Source organism: Gadus morhua, chromosome 18, assembly GCF_902167405.1.
Source record: "Gadus morhua chromosome 18, gadMor3.0, whole genome shotgun sequence".
In the NCBI taxonomy this organism is placed as follows: domain Eukaryota; kingdom Metazoa; phylum Chordata; class Actinopteri; order Gadiformes; family Gadidae; genus Gadus; species Gadus morhua.
Genome location: NC_044065.1, coordinates 7,210,185 through 7,224,645, shown reverse-complemented (window position 1 = coordinate 7,224,645; position 14,461 = coordinate 7,210,185). Strand labels below are relative to the sequence as shown.

The window sequence follows — 14,461 nt, the reverse complement described above, 5'->3', positions numbered from 1 at the left end:
TTGTATTGAGGCCAATGAGAATCTCCCTACAAGCCTAATACACAGAAACCACATGGCTGTTCTCTATGACGTGTTTTAAGAGTAAAAATATACTATTCATTCACTTTCATGTGTGTGTGTGTGCACGCGTTTATGTGTGCCTTTTTGCATGTGTGTGCGGTTGTATGCGCGTTTGTGTGTATGCAAGTGTGTTTGTGCATGTCTGTGTGTGTGTGTGTGTGTGCGAGTCTGTGTGTATCTACATCAGCATGCCTCTGCCTACCCTGGGCGTTATGTAATATAATGCTCCAAGCGAGGAGTGCCCAGTGGAGGCGAAGAGGGAAGCAAAGGGGCGTGACGGGCTGGACAGAGATTCATGCTCTAAACTAGACTGGGTGCTTTGGTGTTGCTGAGTGTGTTTATTTTACGATAGAGGTGTAACTTTACTATGGAGCTGCTTATAGAAAATGCAGACATGTCATCAGAATGGCTCTCAGCTGGGATAGTAGTTACATACACAGCTACAAATACAGCATGCAGTATCAAATACGTATAGCAGTAGCACCTAAGATGGATTTGATAAAGTAACGCATCCTGTGTTGCTTGTAGGATGTATTGCTGAGGCGTTGACCCGGAGAGCTTTGAGTTCAGGATGGTGATTTAAGTAGGCACTGGGCAACCTGAACAGGACTGCAGCACAACATATAAATAGATTTGGCACAATTCAGGGCATTGTGTTAAACAAACACTGCTGGGGTTGCTATTTCACACTCACTGTGTGAGCGAATGGTGAGTCAGGTTTGTGTGTGTGTGTGTGTGTGTGTGTGTGTGTGCGTGTGTGCGTGAGCGTGTGTGTGGTCGTGTGTGGACATGTGCAGGACATTAAATATGTTGGCGTACATCTCACCTGAGTGTTTGTGGGTTACGTACGTTGGTGTGGGAAATATGCGCAGATATGAACGACAATTCAGTTATTACAAAAAACCCAGTGAAGAATAACCCTGTTTTTCTTATAGACATGAACACTTTTATTTATTTATTCAGTGTGCTTGAGTGCCTGTTGTTGTTCCTTAAGGTCGAGGGGCATAGCCGGGGTAATTCTCTCCCTGATTAATCGAGGACAAATAGAAATAGTAGACAGGAAGTACTTTTCACTCTGGTCTTGAATCCATGCCTAGGAAAATATCCTTGGTCTGATAACACAACATCCAGGCTTTGTTTGGTCTTTAGTGGTCAGTGGCAGGGGTCACGATCTCGCCTGGGAGGGGGTCGATGTTGTACATTAAAGATTAGGCTTTCAATGCTAACTGACAACTTTGATAATTCGTATATCTTAATTTAATAACGTGATACTAATGTGCTGTTGTGTTAGCTGTATGTTATTAAGTCTTTATCTCTATCTTTTATGTGTTTGTTTGCAGGAAAAGCACTGCTAAACTGATTGGCTCTCGCTAATGGAAAAATATGTGTGTAACAATTATTAGGAAACTTCCCAGAAACCTTGTCTGCGCCATGCTATGCATTCCACTTCCTGTCTCAAGACACATGCTTCCTGTTGTTGGAATAGGGTGAGGGTTGTCCACCAACCAGCCTTAAGGGGGTTTGTGTGTGTGTGAGTGTGTGTGCGTGTGTGTGTGTGTGTGTGTGTGTGTGTGTGTGTGTGTGTGTGTGTGTGTGTCTCTCTGTATATGTATTTGGTACGACCAGAAGCAAAAGGGCATTTTAGACACTATTTTGAGGTACTAGGTGTGTTCCATTGTAGCATTCCAGCTGCTGTAGGAAAGATTTGAGAGCTGCAAAGAGAGAGTGGGAGGGAGAAAAAAGCAACCCACAAAAATTCCTCTCCCTCTTTGCTCCCTCCTTCCCTATGTCCACTTCCATTGGGGAGTGTTGTCAATCACCTTTGATTGACAGGCAAGATGGATTGCCGGAACCAATCATGAACGACATGTCAGGCGGGCCGGGTCAAATTGAAAACATATTCTCCTCACAGAGCATTTCATTCGCTAAAGGATCCCCAGCCATTTCTAACAAAATCCACTCCAAAAATAGCTGGAATCTATTAGTTCACCTTTTAAGGAGAAGATTAATTTTCAAGTGGTAAAGTGAAAGCTCTGTCAACACAAGGGCGAGCTTACAGCAATTAGGGTAGCATGCCAAAGTGAAGTGGGATTGATAATGACATCTGAGATACTAGTAGTGATTTAAAAAATGTGAAGCATTGAAATCTGTTCAATTCCAACGTTACGCTCTCACAAAATGCTCTCTAGGACTGTTGTTTTTAAGTCCAGGTGTGTCTGTTGTTCCAGAACTATTAATTATAACCAGACGTGTGTTTATAGTTTATCTCTGCCATTGTTGGAGGGAGGGAAATCGAAAGTAATGGGCGAAGTTGGCACTCAAATAGAGTTTCCTTGAGGGAAATGCCAGGAATTTTGCTCAGGTTGGGGTTTGGGTCAAGTCCTTAAAGTAACAATGTGTTAACTTCAACTAGCTTGCCACTTAAAATTACCTGGACATATCTATGGTCAGTGCTGATCGCTATTGATTTCAATAATGTGATCAATAAAATCCCATCCTATGACTATTCTACAATGCGTATCTATCTCTTTGATGCTTCTACTCTTCCTCAAACACTGTCAACACACACACACACACACACACACACACACACACACACACACACACACACACACACACACACACACACACACACACACACACACACACACACACACACACACACACACACGTACAACCACGACTGTGGAATGCACTTTTTATTCAGTTAATTGAATGAATTGCCATAATCACTCCCGTGACGTGAGACGTGAAATCATTTTTGCATTAACATTTTCTCTGTCTCATCCACGACCAGGCTAAAGGACATGGAGACGGCATGGTGTCGTCCAACGAGAACCGCCCCCGGCCGCTGTCGTCGGGCGGGGTGGAGGGTCTGTCCTGGCCTGGCCCACGGACCCTGCTGCTCCAGAAGAACTCCCTGGGCTTCGGATTCACGCTGCGCCACTTCATCGTCTACCCCCCAGAGTCCTCCCTGCAGAGCCCCCTCAAGGTGACCCAACGTCTGGTGGACCTCAGCACCATATCACACTGTGGATATAGATATACAGTATACACATAGGGCTGCACTGGAGTCCCCGACTCCCCACCCCAGACCTGAAGGGACCTGGGCCTCTGGTCTTACCACCACATAATACTGTAGATATATAAATATAGAGCTGCGTCAGAGTCCTCCCTCCAGTGGCTGACGGCCCTACGTCATCTTCGCCATTTATCCATCATTGAGGTCAATTGAGATTTGATCAAAGAAAGTGATCGATTGATCGGCTAATAGTTCCAGTATATTAAAGTATATGATATATAATACAGTATGTTATTTTTTATCTACTGGAGAAAGAATTAGTTTTGGTGATTTATTTATAAGACTTTTGAGTCCTTTTTTAAACCGGTTTAAACATGCCTCTGACCAGAGGGATACGGTTAAACTGGAGTATTGGAAGATGGGTAGACCGTCCCATCAATGATACCAGTTCAATTCTCCTTCCACACAGTAACAGTAACACATGGTCTGGTACATGACGCCGGTGCACTTAGCCATGTTACTGCTAATCTGATAAGCTAACCTAGCTAAGGGGTTAAACCTTTGCCACCTGACGGGGTCAGGAAGTCCCACAACAACACTTTTAATGCGGACCACTGCATGATACTATAGCTACTATGGCATCACGTATAGTGTAGCATTCACCATCCATGTTACTGTAATGAATGGACCTCTCCGAGCCCGGACAGCACCTCAAAGGGAGTATTTTTTGTATCGTAGCCCACTACGCGAACAACCTTGTTTGAGGCATTTAAAACATGCATCTGTCGATGCTTGTAGCATTTAGGAGCGCGGCCATGTTTTTGTTAAGGCTTTGCTCACTCCTCCTCGTGACAAGGATATTTTCCAAGGGGTGTGGGGGTTAAAATCACTACACTACAAGCACTACATCACTTTTCATCTGAAATGAGTTCTAGTGTTTTGTTTGCACACAGACATATACACAGAGATAAACACTAAATATATGGGCATGGGCTCCTTTTAAAGAAATGTTAAACTGTGTGTGAATTGATTCAAATCCATGCACACACACACACACACACACACACACACACACACACACACACACACACACACACACACACACACACACACACACACACACACACACACACACACACACACACACACACACACACACACACACACACACACAGACAGACAGACACCTCAGTGCCACAAACCCCCACCACCACCACCACGTTTGCATCTTCACAAACAGCGTGGAGGCCAGAGGCAGCATCTCCTCCATCACGATGAATTAAACACTAAAGACCCAAGGTTGTGGGTCGAGCATTACATAATCACCCTGGCTCCTGGGCATAACCGCCGGAGAAAACAATGAAACGTTTCCCTGACCACTTGAAGCAGCCATCAACAAAGCCCTCTGGGAATCGCAGTGTTTTCATTTTTGTGGCCTCTTAGCCCGGCACAGTAGCTGTTACTGCTGTGGCTGCTGGTGGTGTGGCAGCGGGCACTGCAACACAGCTCCACATCCTGTGTGTCCCAAAGCTTTGTCTGCTCAGGAATGAGCCAGCTCAGCAAGCCTTAAAGCCCCGTCAGCCAGGCCAGTAGTCAGTCATTCAGTCAGTCGGTCAGTCGGTCGGTCAGCCGGTCAGTCATCCAGTCAGCCAGCCAGCCAGCCAGCCGGCCCGGTCGGTCGGTCAGTCAGTCAGTCAGTCGATCAGTCAGACGAGTCAGCCGCGCCGGCAACACACGCGGAACTGCAACGTCAGCTGCTGCCACGCACACACATTTAGAGTGGATCTCTGTGTACGTGTCTGTGTGTGTGTTAACAATACATTGGAACTGGTTGTGGTCCAATACCCCCCCCCCCCCCCCCCCCCCCCCCCCCCCCCCCCCCCCCACCAACAAGTTGGAATACATATCATCTAAATCATTTACATTAAGATGAATATCTTGATACAGTAAATGTTATTGGATCTTAGTGTTTCATAGGTGATTGACAGTACAATACTGGTTCTGGGTTGTAATAGTATGTTCTGATTGGTATAGATATTTATTTATATACTTGTCTTTTTTTTTTTTTTTTTTTACATTGTTTTAATGTCATCTATGTAATTTTATACTTTGAATTCGTTATTGCAACGTGTTCAACGCAGAGGTCCATTATTCATGTTTATCGATCCAGTTGTATTACTGTGTGGAGCTGGTCATCTCAACAGAGTTCTGTGTTTACAGCGCCACCTTGTGGCTCAGTGTCTAATTTACTACGACTTCTTTTCGGACAGGATGACGAGAATGGAAACGAAAATGACAAAGGTGAGAATCGTCGAAATTGTCGTTTTATGACTTTGGTTATCGCCTTGCTTAATTTTAATGCTATAGTTTAACTACCCATACAATATGTAATCTAACTAGTACAGGGTATGAGATGTTTTTCTCATGTTGTTCGTGGTTCTCATGTTCTCCTCATGGGCCATGTTTTGTTGGAGCAGGCGGCCAGCGTTCTCGCTTGGAGCCCATGGACACCATCTTTGTGAAGAGTGTGAAGGATAAAGGCCCCGCCCAACTAGCTGGTCTGTGTACTGGTAAGAATACCATTACACACTAGACAACACACTAAATAACACAACATGCCGACCTGTGTACTGGAAGGAATAACATTACACACAATTTAACGTAACAATCTCCCTGTCTACTGGGTGGAATAACATTACACACAACTTAACACAACAAGCTCACACATAACAAATACACAACAAATACATCACTACCATGTACTTAAGCAGAGAGCAGAAAAAGCAGAGCGTTTCACTCACTGATAGCTGATGGATGGCTATAGACGTGCTAAAAAATAACTAAATAATTGCTTTTAAATCTTTCCTACAGCAGCTTTAAAGTGCTAATAATAATGCATCTGTCAGTGGCTCGGTATCAACTTTTTGGTGATCTGGGCCGACTCACTCACTCACTCACTCACTCACTCACTCGCTCACTCACTCGCTCACTCACTCACTCACTCACTCACTCACTCACTCACTCACTCACTCACTCACTCCCTCACTCATCCGTTCCCTTATTCACTCTCTCATTGTATTCCAGGGGACAGGTTAGTGAAGGTAAATGGGGAGACTGTCCTGGGGAAAACCTACTCTCAGGTGATATCTTTAATCCAAAACAGGTAAGAAAATAACTTGCTTCAATTCAACGATCCTAGTTTAACATTTTAAACACGTTATTGTTTGGTTAAGGTTATAATCCAACCCTCTATCCATTCTTCGTCTGCAGTCAGAACATTCTAGAACTGTCCATAATGCCAAAAGACGAGGATGTGTTGCAGTTGGTAAGTGTGAGTATTACACTTCTTTTTTCTCTCTCCCCTCTCAGTTCCCAGCCTATCACAACCTGGATTCCTCTCGAGCATTTTCACAATTTAGTATCAAATTACATTTTAACTCAAAACTACGAAAACATCCACAGCATGCAGCCTCTGCTCCGCTTTCCCTTCTCCTTCTCTTTGCTCCCTCCGGGTTCTCTCTCCGCTCGTCTCACACCGTGCACCCCTCTCCCCAGGCATTCTCCCAGGACGCCTACCTGACCGGCAACGAGCCCTACAGTGGAGAGGCTCAGGACCTCCCCAAGCCTCCCTCCCTGAGCTACTCCGGCTCCAAGCCCAGCTGCACCCCCCTGCAGGGCGGCCACGACCCCCACCACAGCTCCCTGGACAACCGCCACCCCCACGCCGCCGCCGCCGCCGCTGCCGTGTCCCCCCTGGACAACCGCACGCCCGGCGCCGCCGCCCCGCCCACGCACGCCTCCGGCTGGCCCGGGGCGTGCCCGGACCCGGGCGCGGGACACTTAGCGGCGTCGGGGCGGGAGTGGCACGGGCGATCGTCGTCGATCGTCACCGCGCTCGACTTCCACTTCGCCAACCACAACGCCGCCATCGCCTCGGCGACCCTGCCCCCGCCCCGCAAGGGCAGCCTCCCGGGCACGTCGCGCTCCCACTCGGACGCGCTGTGCCACCAGGCGCTGTCGGACTGGTACTACAGCCAGGCCGAGGCGGCCGAGCTCATGTCCCCCCCGCGCCACTGCAGCGTCTCCCAGGACCGCCTGGCCGACCTGGGGCTGAGCCCGGCCCTAGGCCCCGCCTCCAAGCCGGAGTCCTCGGCCAATCACCGCAGGCGCGAGACCCTCCTCTACCATCAGCAGACCACGACTTGCTCCCCGGACCCCGGGTGGCGAGGCGGGGGTCCGTGGGGTCCGGGGAACAAGTCCTGCTCCGAGAGCCTGCTGGCGGCCTACGCAGAGTACGAGCACACCTACGGGCGCTCCAGGGAGACCCTCGCCCAGGCGACGGCTCTCATCGCTCCGCACGCCCACCAACCGCACCCGCCCGGCTGCGACTCCCAGGGCTCACACTCAGCCAAGGGCCGGGAGCCAAAGCAGGAGCAGAGACCGTCGGACCACCAGGTCGCAGTGACTTACCCTGTAACCGCGGCGACCGCCACAGCGCCCCCTAGGGGCCGGCAGGTCGCCGAACCCCAGACCCGGACGCTGCAGCAGGAGGAGGTGGTGGGCTACAAGAGCTACAGCCCCTCTTTCTGCCGCAAAGCGGACCACCTCCTGCAGCAGGCCCACTCGTTCCGGGAGTCCAACTACAGCAGCCCCTACCTCGCCTGGAGCCCCTCGGAGAGCGAGGGGGGCGCGGCGCCCCGGCCGCGCTCCACCCCAGCCATGCCCTCCGAGGAGGAGGAGGAGGGGGAGCCGGAGGGGGAGGCGGAGAGGCAGGCCACGCCTCCCTCGCCCCTGAGCCAAGAGGTGGTCCTGAGACAGAAGCCCCCCTCGGGGCGGCGCACGCTGGCGCTCCGACACACCAGCTACGCCCCGACCTTGGAGCACACGGAGCCCCCCGGGACGCTGCCCTCGGCTGGGTGGAGGGGGGGCAGCCTCCCTCGACGGGTCAACGGCAGCCTGGCCCAGCACACGCTGGACTCCCTGTCCTCCATACCCTTCATAGGTCAGTGGCGCCGGCGGTCCAGTCCATGCTGCTTCAGATGCTGCGGCACTTTAGGATGCCAGATGCCAGTGGCGGAACTGGACTAAAAGGATTCGTATTACTAAGCACTAATCCCCTAGTTCCCTTTGACTAAAATGATTCACAGAGGTAATCCGTTTGGGATGGGATAGCATCAGTGTTACCGTAGTGTTCAACGGTCCTTTAACGTGGGATTTAGACTTCTATAGGATTTGTTTTCCATGATTTACCCAGGAGGAGAATATTGTTGTGGGGTCTTCATGTGGCCCACGCATGACACTGAACTTATTAACCCTGTTTCAGACCCAGAGACGAGACGAGACACCTATCCCGTTTTAGATTCTGATTCGCATCGGGATTGACAGCTGTCAATCTTGTCAAACATGAGCAGATTCGAATCTGCTCATTTTTGGCAAGATTGACAGCTGTCAATCAGCACCAGTCTCTGATTGGCTGAGACAGTTGTATGCTAAGATTCGGCATGTTGAAGCTTGAGGACGGCCTGAGACTAATGAGTCCAAAAGTAGACTGTTCACTCCGACACAAAAACAATTCTCAAACCGCCGTTTACAGTCCCGTCTCGCCTCGTCTCTGGGTCCGACCCTCAGAGTGACCCCCCCAGTCTGTCCTGTGTGTAACACGTGTTGCCCCTAACCCTGTCGGTCTCACACAGATGAACCCACCAGTCCCAGTGTGGACCTGCAGGCCCGCCCCGTCCAGGCCTGCCTGGTGGTGTCTGTCCCCGACCCCCCAGCCTCCACTGTCCTCACCCCCAACACCGTCACCCCCACCCTGTCCCACTCTACCACCGCCCCCTGTGTCCGTCTCCGACCTAAGGATTGCAGTGAGTGTGACCCCCCCCCCCCACCCTCCTAACCCTTCTCACCCCAACCCCGCCTGCCCCCTCACACACCCCTGAAGCACCCTTTCATCTGAGAGTCTGTCTGTGGAGGTTCTTTGCGTTGACGATAACATAATAGGGAACGGGAAGTTACGTCACGCCGGGAGCCATCTTGGGAGACAGAACCAACAGGATTATTATGACAGGAGGCTGTCGTTTCAGTGGTAGTTTCAGTAAAAATACTTTTTAGTTACAGAGTATATTTACTGAAACTTTTACTGAGGCTGAACCAACAGGAAAAGTATAAGAGGAGGCTGCCGTTTCAGTAATAGTTTCAGTAAAAGTACTTTTACTGAACATGTTCCTGCAATAGAGGAGGCTGCAATAGTTTCAGTAAAAGGGCTGTTACTTAAACTATTACAGCCTCCTATATTGCAGGAACATATTATGGACCAACTGACCAAAAGACGAAGCCATCTCTAAACATGGCTCATTCCCCGTAGCATTATAACACAGTGTGACGTCAACTTCACATTCCCTGTGACATTGTCGCAATAACAAACACTAAAGGACATCTTGAAAAATGCTGCAGTACAGAAGCATGTAGCGTAATCCTGTACAAACGTATATCAAAGACAGGTTTGTACTGAACTCAACACTGAGTGCCAAAACACACATCCTGCGGTACAGAAAGATCTTTTATTAGTCTGGGTGTCCATGTTAGCCTGGTGAGGCATCCCAGACACATCGTAACAGTGTTTTTAATAGGCAGCCAGGCTTGTGGCTTAAGTGTTTAACTGTTCATCTTTTCTGAAGAACACACCTCTGTCTTCTCCCCTCCTCCTTCGTCCTAATAGTCAAGTAATAGGCGATTTGCTTTACTTTATTTGAAAAATTGTAAGTGCTTCAAATATGAGCATTTATTTTATAGTTTGCTAGCATAGGACTAGTTTGGAGAAATTCTTTGGCCATGGTATTCTTCTTTGGTTTAGTGTTGCACTTATCGTCTAAGGCGTCCCATACTAAGTATTTGACTGTGGTTATGCTGACCTCAGGCATGAAGGGACGCCGGTCGTCCTACCTGCTGGCTATCACCACAGAGCGCTCCAAGTCATGTGACGAAGGTCTGAACACCTTCAGGGAAGAGGGACGCGTCTTCTCGTGAGTTTGGTCCCTAGTGTCGACACACAATTATTATTATACAGATATATGTATCTGTGTTGAATCCACCTGAATAATGACATGAATCCATTAATGTGATTTCTACTTATTAGGAGATTACCAAAAAGAGTCAAGAGCTTCTTCACCGATGGCGTAAGTTTGTGTCATTATTTGTTTCACTTTCATTATTGAAGACGACATATTTTTCGTTTCTTCTTCTGTGCGTGATTGCATCTTCTATTGGCACTCAAACCTCCCATGACATGTCATTACTGTGTGTCGTACTCTCTGCCATGTTATTAAGTGTAATATTACTGTTTGGTAGTCTCTGGAGACACTCAGAGCCCAAGAAGAGGCGAGGTCCAAACGCCACTCCACCTCTGAGCTGGGAACCATCACCTTTAGCAACGTCCGCAAAGAGGGCTGGCTGCACTCCAAACAGATCCTCACAGAGAAGGGGAAGGTAAGGCACGACACATGCACACACGCGCACACACACACACACACACACACACACACACACACACACACACACACACACACACACACACACACACACACACACACACACACACACACGCACACATTGATCAATTTGCACAGGTTGAATAAGCCACTACCACACACACTAAAGGAGATCTCCTGCCCGGGAACATGAAGTACCTGCTCATGTATCATTGTCTGCAAACCGTACAATAAACCGGCTTCCAACAACAACACATAGTGTCCTCGTCTGGAGCAGCCCAGTAAAAGCCACTCAGATGGAGTGAGGCCCCCACCCAGGTGGATTGCAGCATCGTCATTGTGACAGTTGCACTTGGCTATTCTCTAATAAAAGAGAGTACTTCTTCCCATGCAGACAGCGAAATTACCACTGTCTGCGATGTCAGCTCCGTTTCCACGATAAGTTTGTGGAGATGTTGGACCACTCATGTAATCTATTCCCTTTAAATACATCGGAATGGAATCTTGCCTCGGTTCAGAAGAAGCCGTTCATCCAATCCCCTGTCACATGCCCAGCAGCCCATCTGCTGATTGAAATCATAATCCCTTCATTGATCCAGACCTAAGCATTGGCTGTCTTTTATACACCAACCAATCATATTCAAGAGATTAGGGTTTTAAAGAAACTTTATTTGCCAAGCAATCCACAATCCGTACATAATCCCTTCCGCCCCCGGTACAGATGCTAACAGATCCCGGATCTGGTAGAAGGCTAGAGAGTGGCCGTCACTAACCTCGCACAACCACCCTCATGTGGATGTAGTTTTGCTTCTAAGCATCAGTAAATGTTAACGTAATTACGTTTTATACAACAGTTAATTCCGACCAAGTCATTTGATTGGAACAGAGGCATTCCAGGAGTGCTGAGATAGAGTATAACAGCACAGGGAATTTTAACTATACATGTATCACTCCACTTTACAGATGTCTAATAACAATTAATGTTATGTTAAGCTAGCGGGTTTATGTGTTGCTTGGCAACAGTTCAGTCCCAGTCCAGTTGCGGATCTATTAATGTTGGTGAAGCCAAAAAAAACAACATTAAATAAACAACCAAATGATAATCTGTTGTTGCTTATTGTGCTTGTAGAACTGTTGTATAAAGCAATATCACACTCAAGGTCTGACTGTTGTACTGAACATCAGCACGGCTGGGATTATCTTCTGCCCTTCCCAGCCGTGCTGTATTCAGTTCAACAGCACTCCCTCTCGTGTGATATTGCTTAAGTATCTAATTGTATACGAGTGTGTGTTTAGTCACTCTTGAGAAATATATTTTACATCCCAATATGTTCCCTATCCCCGGACAAAAATAGCTCAACTAAAACACGAAATAACCAACAATCCCGTATTAAGTCGTGCTCATCTCTTCATCCTTGTCTTCTCTTTTCAGAAGCTCGGCGGCAGCATGCGACCGTGGAAGCGCGTGTTCTCCGTGCTGCGCTCCCATTCGCTGTTCCTCTACAAGGACAAGCGGGAGGCGGTGCTCCACGGCGCGGGGGCCCCCGGCCAGGACCACCAGCCGCCCATCTGCATCCGGGGCTGCCTGGTGGACATCGCCTACAGCGAGACCAAGAGGAAGCACACGCTGCGCCTCACCACGCAGGACTTCTGTGAGTACCTGCTGCAGGCCGAGGACCGCGAGGACATGCTGGCCTGGATCCGCGTCATCCGGGAGAACAGCAAGACCGACTCCGAGGTGGGTTCTGGGGGCCGTGGGGGGGGGGGGTCAGGGACGTGGCGACGTGGTCGTGGGAGTCATGGACGTGGTGGTCGTGGAGTCAGGGATGTTGTGGAGGTGGAGTCAGTGCCGCTGTGTTCGTGGAGTCAGTGACGCTGTGTTCACGGAGTCAGTGACATTGTTTTCGTTGAGTCGGTGATGTTGTATTCATGGCGTGAGTCACGTTGTGTTGATGAAGCAGTTACGTTGTATTCATAGGGTCAGTTATATTATGTTAAGGAGTCAGTTCAATTGTATTCATTGAGTCAGTTATGATATATTCATGGAGTCAGTTACATTTTATTCATTGAGTCAGTTGTGATATATTCACGGAGTCAGTTACGTTATGTTCATGAGTCAGTTACTTTATATTCTTATACCTCGAGAAGGAATGCAGCAGGCAAGGAGAATATTAGATCAACACTATTAAGAGATCCATCTCTGGCTTTGATGCATGTAAATGGATAAACTCCTATATGCGGACACATCTAACACGAGATCCACTTATGTTTTAGGAGCTCGGTTTTTCAAGGCAAGCACTCATCAACAAGAGGTTGAACGACTACAAGAAACAGAGGTCTGTTTAATTATTCAGTATTCAAATATATTCCCGTCAACTTAAACATATAGAAACATATATTCCTACGGACCATTTCAGTCTCTTAAATCTAACAGATGCCACAAATGACACTGAAATGACAGCTCTGAAATCGTACCTACTGCCCCTTTACCTGTGTGCTTGATACATGGTTCCCTGCGTTGTGTTTGCTCAGTCCCACGGTCAACAAGCCAGACCACTCCCCCAGGGCCCACCGCATGATGCCCCCCTTCCTGCTGGCCAAGACGGACAACAACTCCGTGACCCGCTCCTCCAAGACCGGTGGGTCACACAGTAACTACGGTAACAACACACAACAGTCCTGCAGAGTAGACCACCCGGGTCTGTCGTCACATGATCACATTTCTTGAGGTTGATCATCTATTTTTTCACTTGAAATAGCCAAAGTCAATGAGGCAGTGTTGGCAGTTTTTTAGCAATAGGTTTGTGCCTCTAAGGAATTTTCTATGGTCTGGCGAGTTTTCCAGTCTGGCGAGTTTTCCGTAGTCTGGCAGGTTTTCCATGTTCTGCCGAGTATTCCATATTCCGGCGAGTTGTTCATAGTCAACCTCATTTGACCCAGTGGGACGTGTGACTTGGTGTTCGACAACTAACGATGCGTTTGGTCTTCCAGATGACCTCAAGGCCGTGTGGGGCATCCACATCATGAAGAAGAGCAAAAAGACGGGCACTCCCAAAGCCTTTGGCATCAGACTGGAGGACTGTCAGCCTGCACTGAACAGCAAGGTACAGTACTTGCTATCATGCGCCATTATATACTTTCAACAATAACCTGTTCCAGAAGAGCCTTTTGGTGGTAGGAGCTCAGGAGGCAGAGCGGGGAGAGCTACTAGTTTGATCTCTGGCTTCTCCTAGCTTAGCGTACGTGGGCAACACCTAACTGTCTCTGCTCCCGACTGGCTGGCTATTATCTTGCTTATTCGACTCCGCTGTCGGTGTGTGAATGTGGGTATGTCTTGGTGAATGTGAGAAACTAATTGTAAAGCACTTTGAGTGGTCACAGGTTAGAACAGCTCTTTAGAAATGCATTAACCATTCACTATGTGGACAATCATTGATGCTTCTGATTGTGTGTCTGTTGAGTGCATGTCCGCCTTTGACCTCCACCTAAATATTTAATTCTGCGGCAGTTTGTTCCCCTGATCGTGGAGATGTGCTGCGGGGTGGTGGAGGCCTCAGGGCTGGACTACACCGGTATCTACCGGGTACCGGGGAACAACGCCATGGTGTCCAACCTCCAGGAGCACCTGAACAAGGGCCTGGACATTAACACGGCTGAGGAGGTGGGTGTGGGCCAAGGGACACCGGCATGCTCTGCTGTTTTCTAGAGTCATAAGAGAGGACCGCATTGTACACGTGGGGTGTAAGAATTGCGCCTGCAACGTTGGCACTGTTTGTGAGCACGGTTGTGCTGAAGGCCCATTGACGTTATTTTGCCAAATTGGACGAACGGGGAACCCAAATCCAAGACCAATGCGTCAATCGTGTGAATTTTTTTTGTGTAAACCGAGTAT

The 14,461-nt window shown here is 48.6% G+C and overlaps 1 protein-coding gene across 7 annotated transcripts in view; it reads left to right on the top strand.

Moving 5' to 3' along the window:
- Positions 1 to 14,461, top strand: part of LOC115531146 (rho GTPase-activating protein 23) — a 45,212-nt gene that overhangs the window by 23,651 nt on the left and 7,100 nt on the right. For 3 of the 7 annotated variants that reach the window (XM_030340232.1, XM_030340229.1, XM_030340236.1), the window contains exons 2-16: positions 2,858 to 3,052; positions 5,353 to 5,383; positions 5,560 to 5,652; positions 6,167 to 6,245; positions 6,353 to 6,413; positions 6,638 to 8,084; positions 8,776 to 8,946; positions 9,999 to 10,104; positions 10,218 to 10,257; positions 10,430 to 10,567; positions 12,002 to 12,307; positions 12,844 to 12,905; positions 13,102 to 13,229; positions 13,561 to 13,673; positions 14,078 to 14,230. In XM_030340232.1, the coding sequence (XP_030196092.1) occupies positions 2,858 to 3,052; positions 5,353 to 5,383; positions 5,560 to 5,652; positions 6,167 to 6,245; positions 6,353 to 6,413; positions 6,638 to 8,084; positions 8,776 to 8,946; positions 9,999 to 10,104; positions 10,218 to 10,257; positions 10,430 to 10,567; positions 12,002 to 12,307; positions 12,844 to 12,905; positions 13,102 to 13,229; positions 13,561 to 13,673; positions 14,078 to 14,230 (3,123 nt within the window). The remainder of the gene's footprint in view (positions 1 to 2,857; positions 3,053 to 5,352; positions 5,384 to 5,559; positions 5,653 to 6,166; positions 6,246 to 6,352; positions 6,414 to 6,637; positions 8,085 to 8,775; positions 8,947 to 9,998; positions 10,105 to 10,217; positions 10,258 to 10,429; positions 10,568 to 12,001; positions 12,308 to 12,843; positions 12,906 to 13,101; positions 13,230 to 13,560; positions 13,674 to 14,077; positions 14,231 to 14,461) is intronic. The other 4 variants (XM_030340230.1, XM_030340231.1, XM_030340235.1 and 1 more) reach the window with 4 other exon arrangements.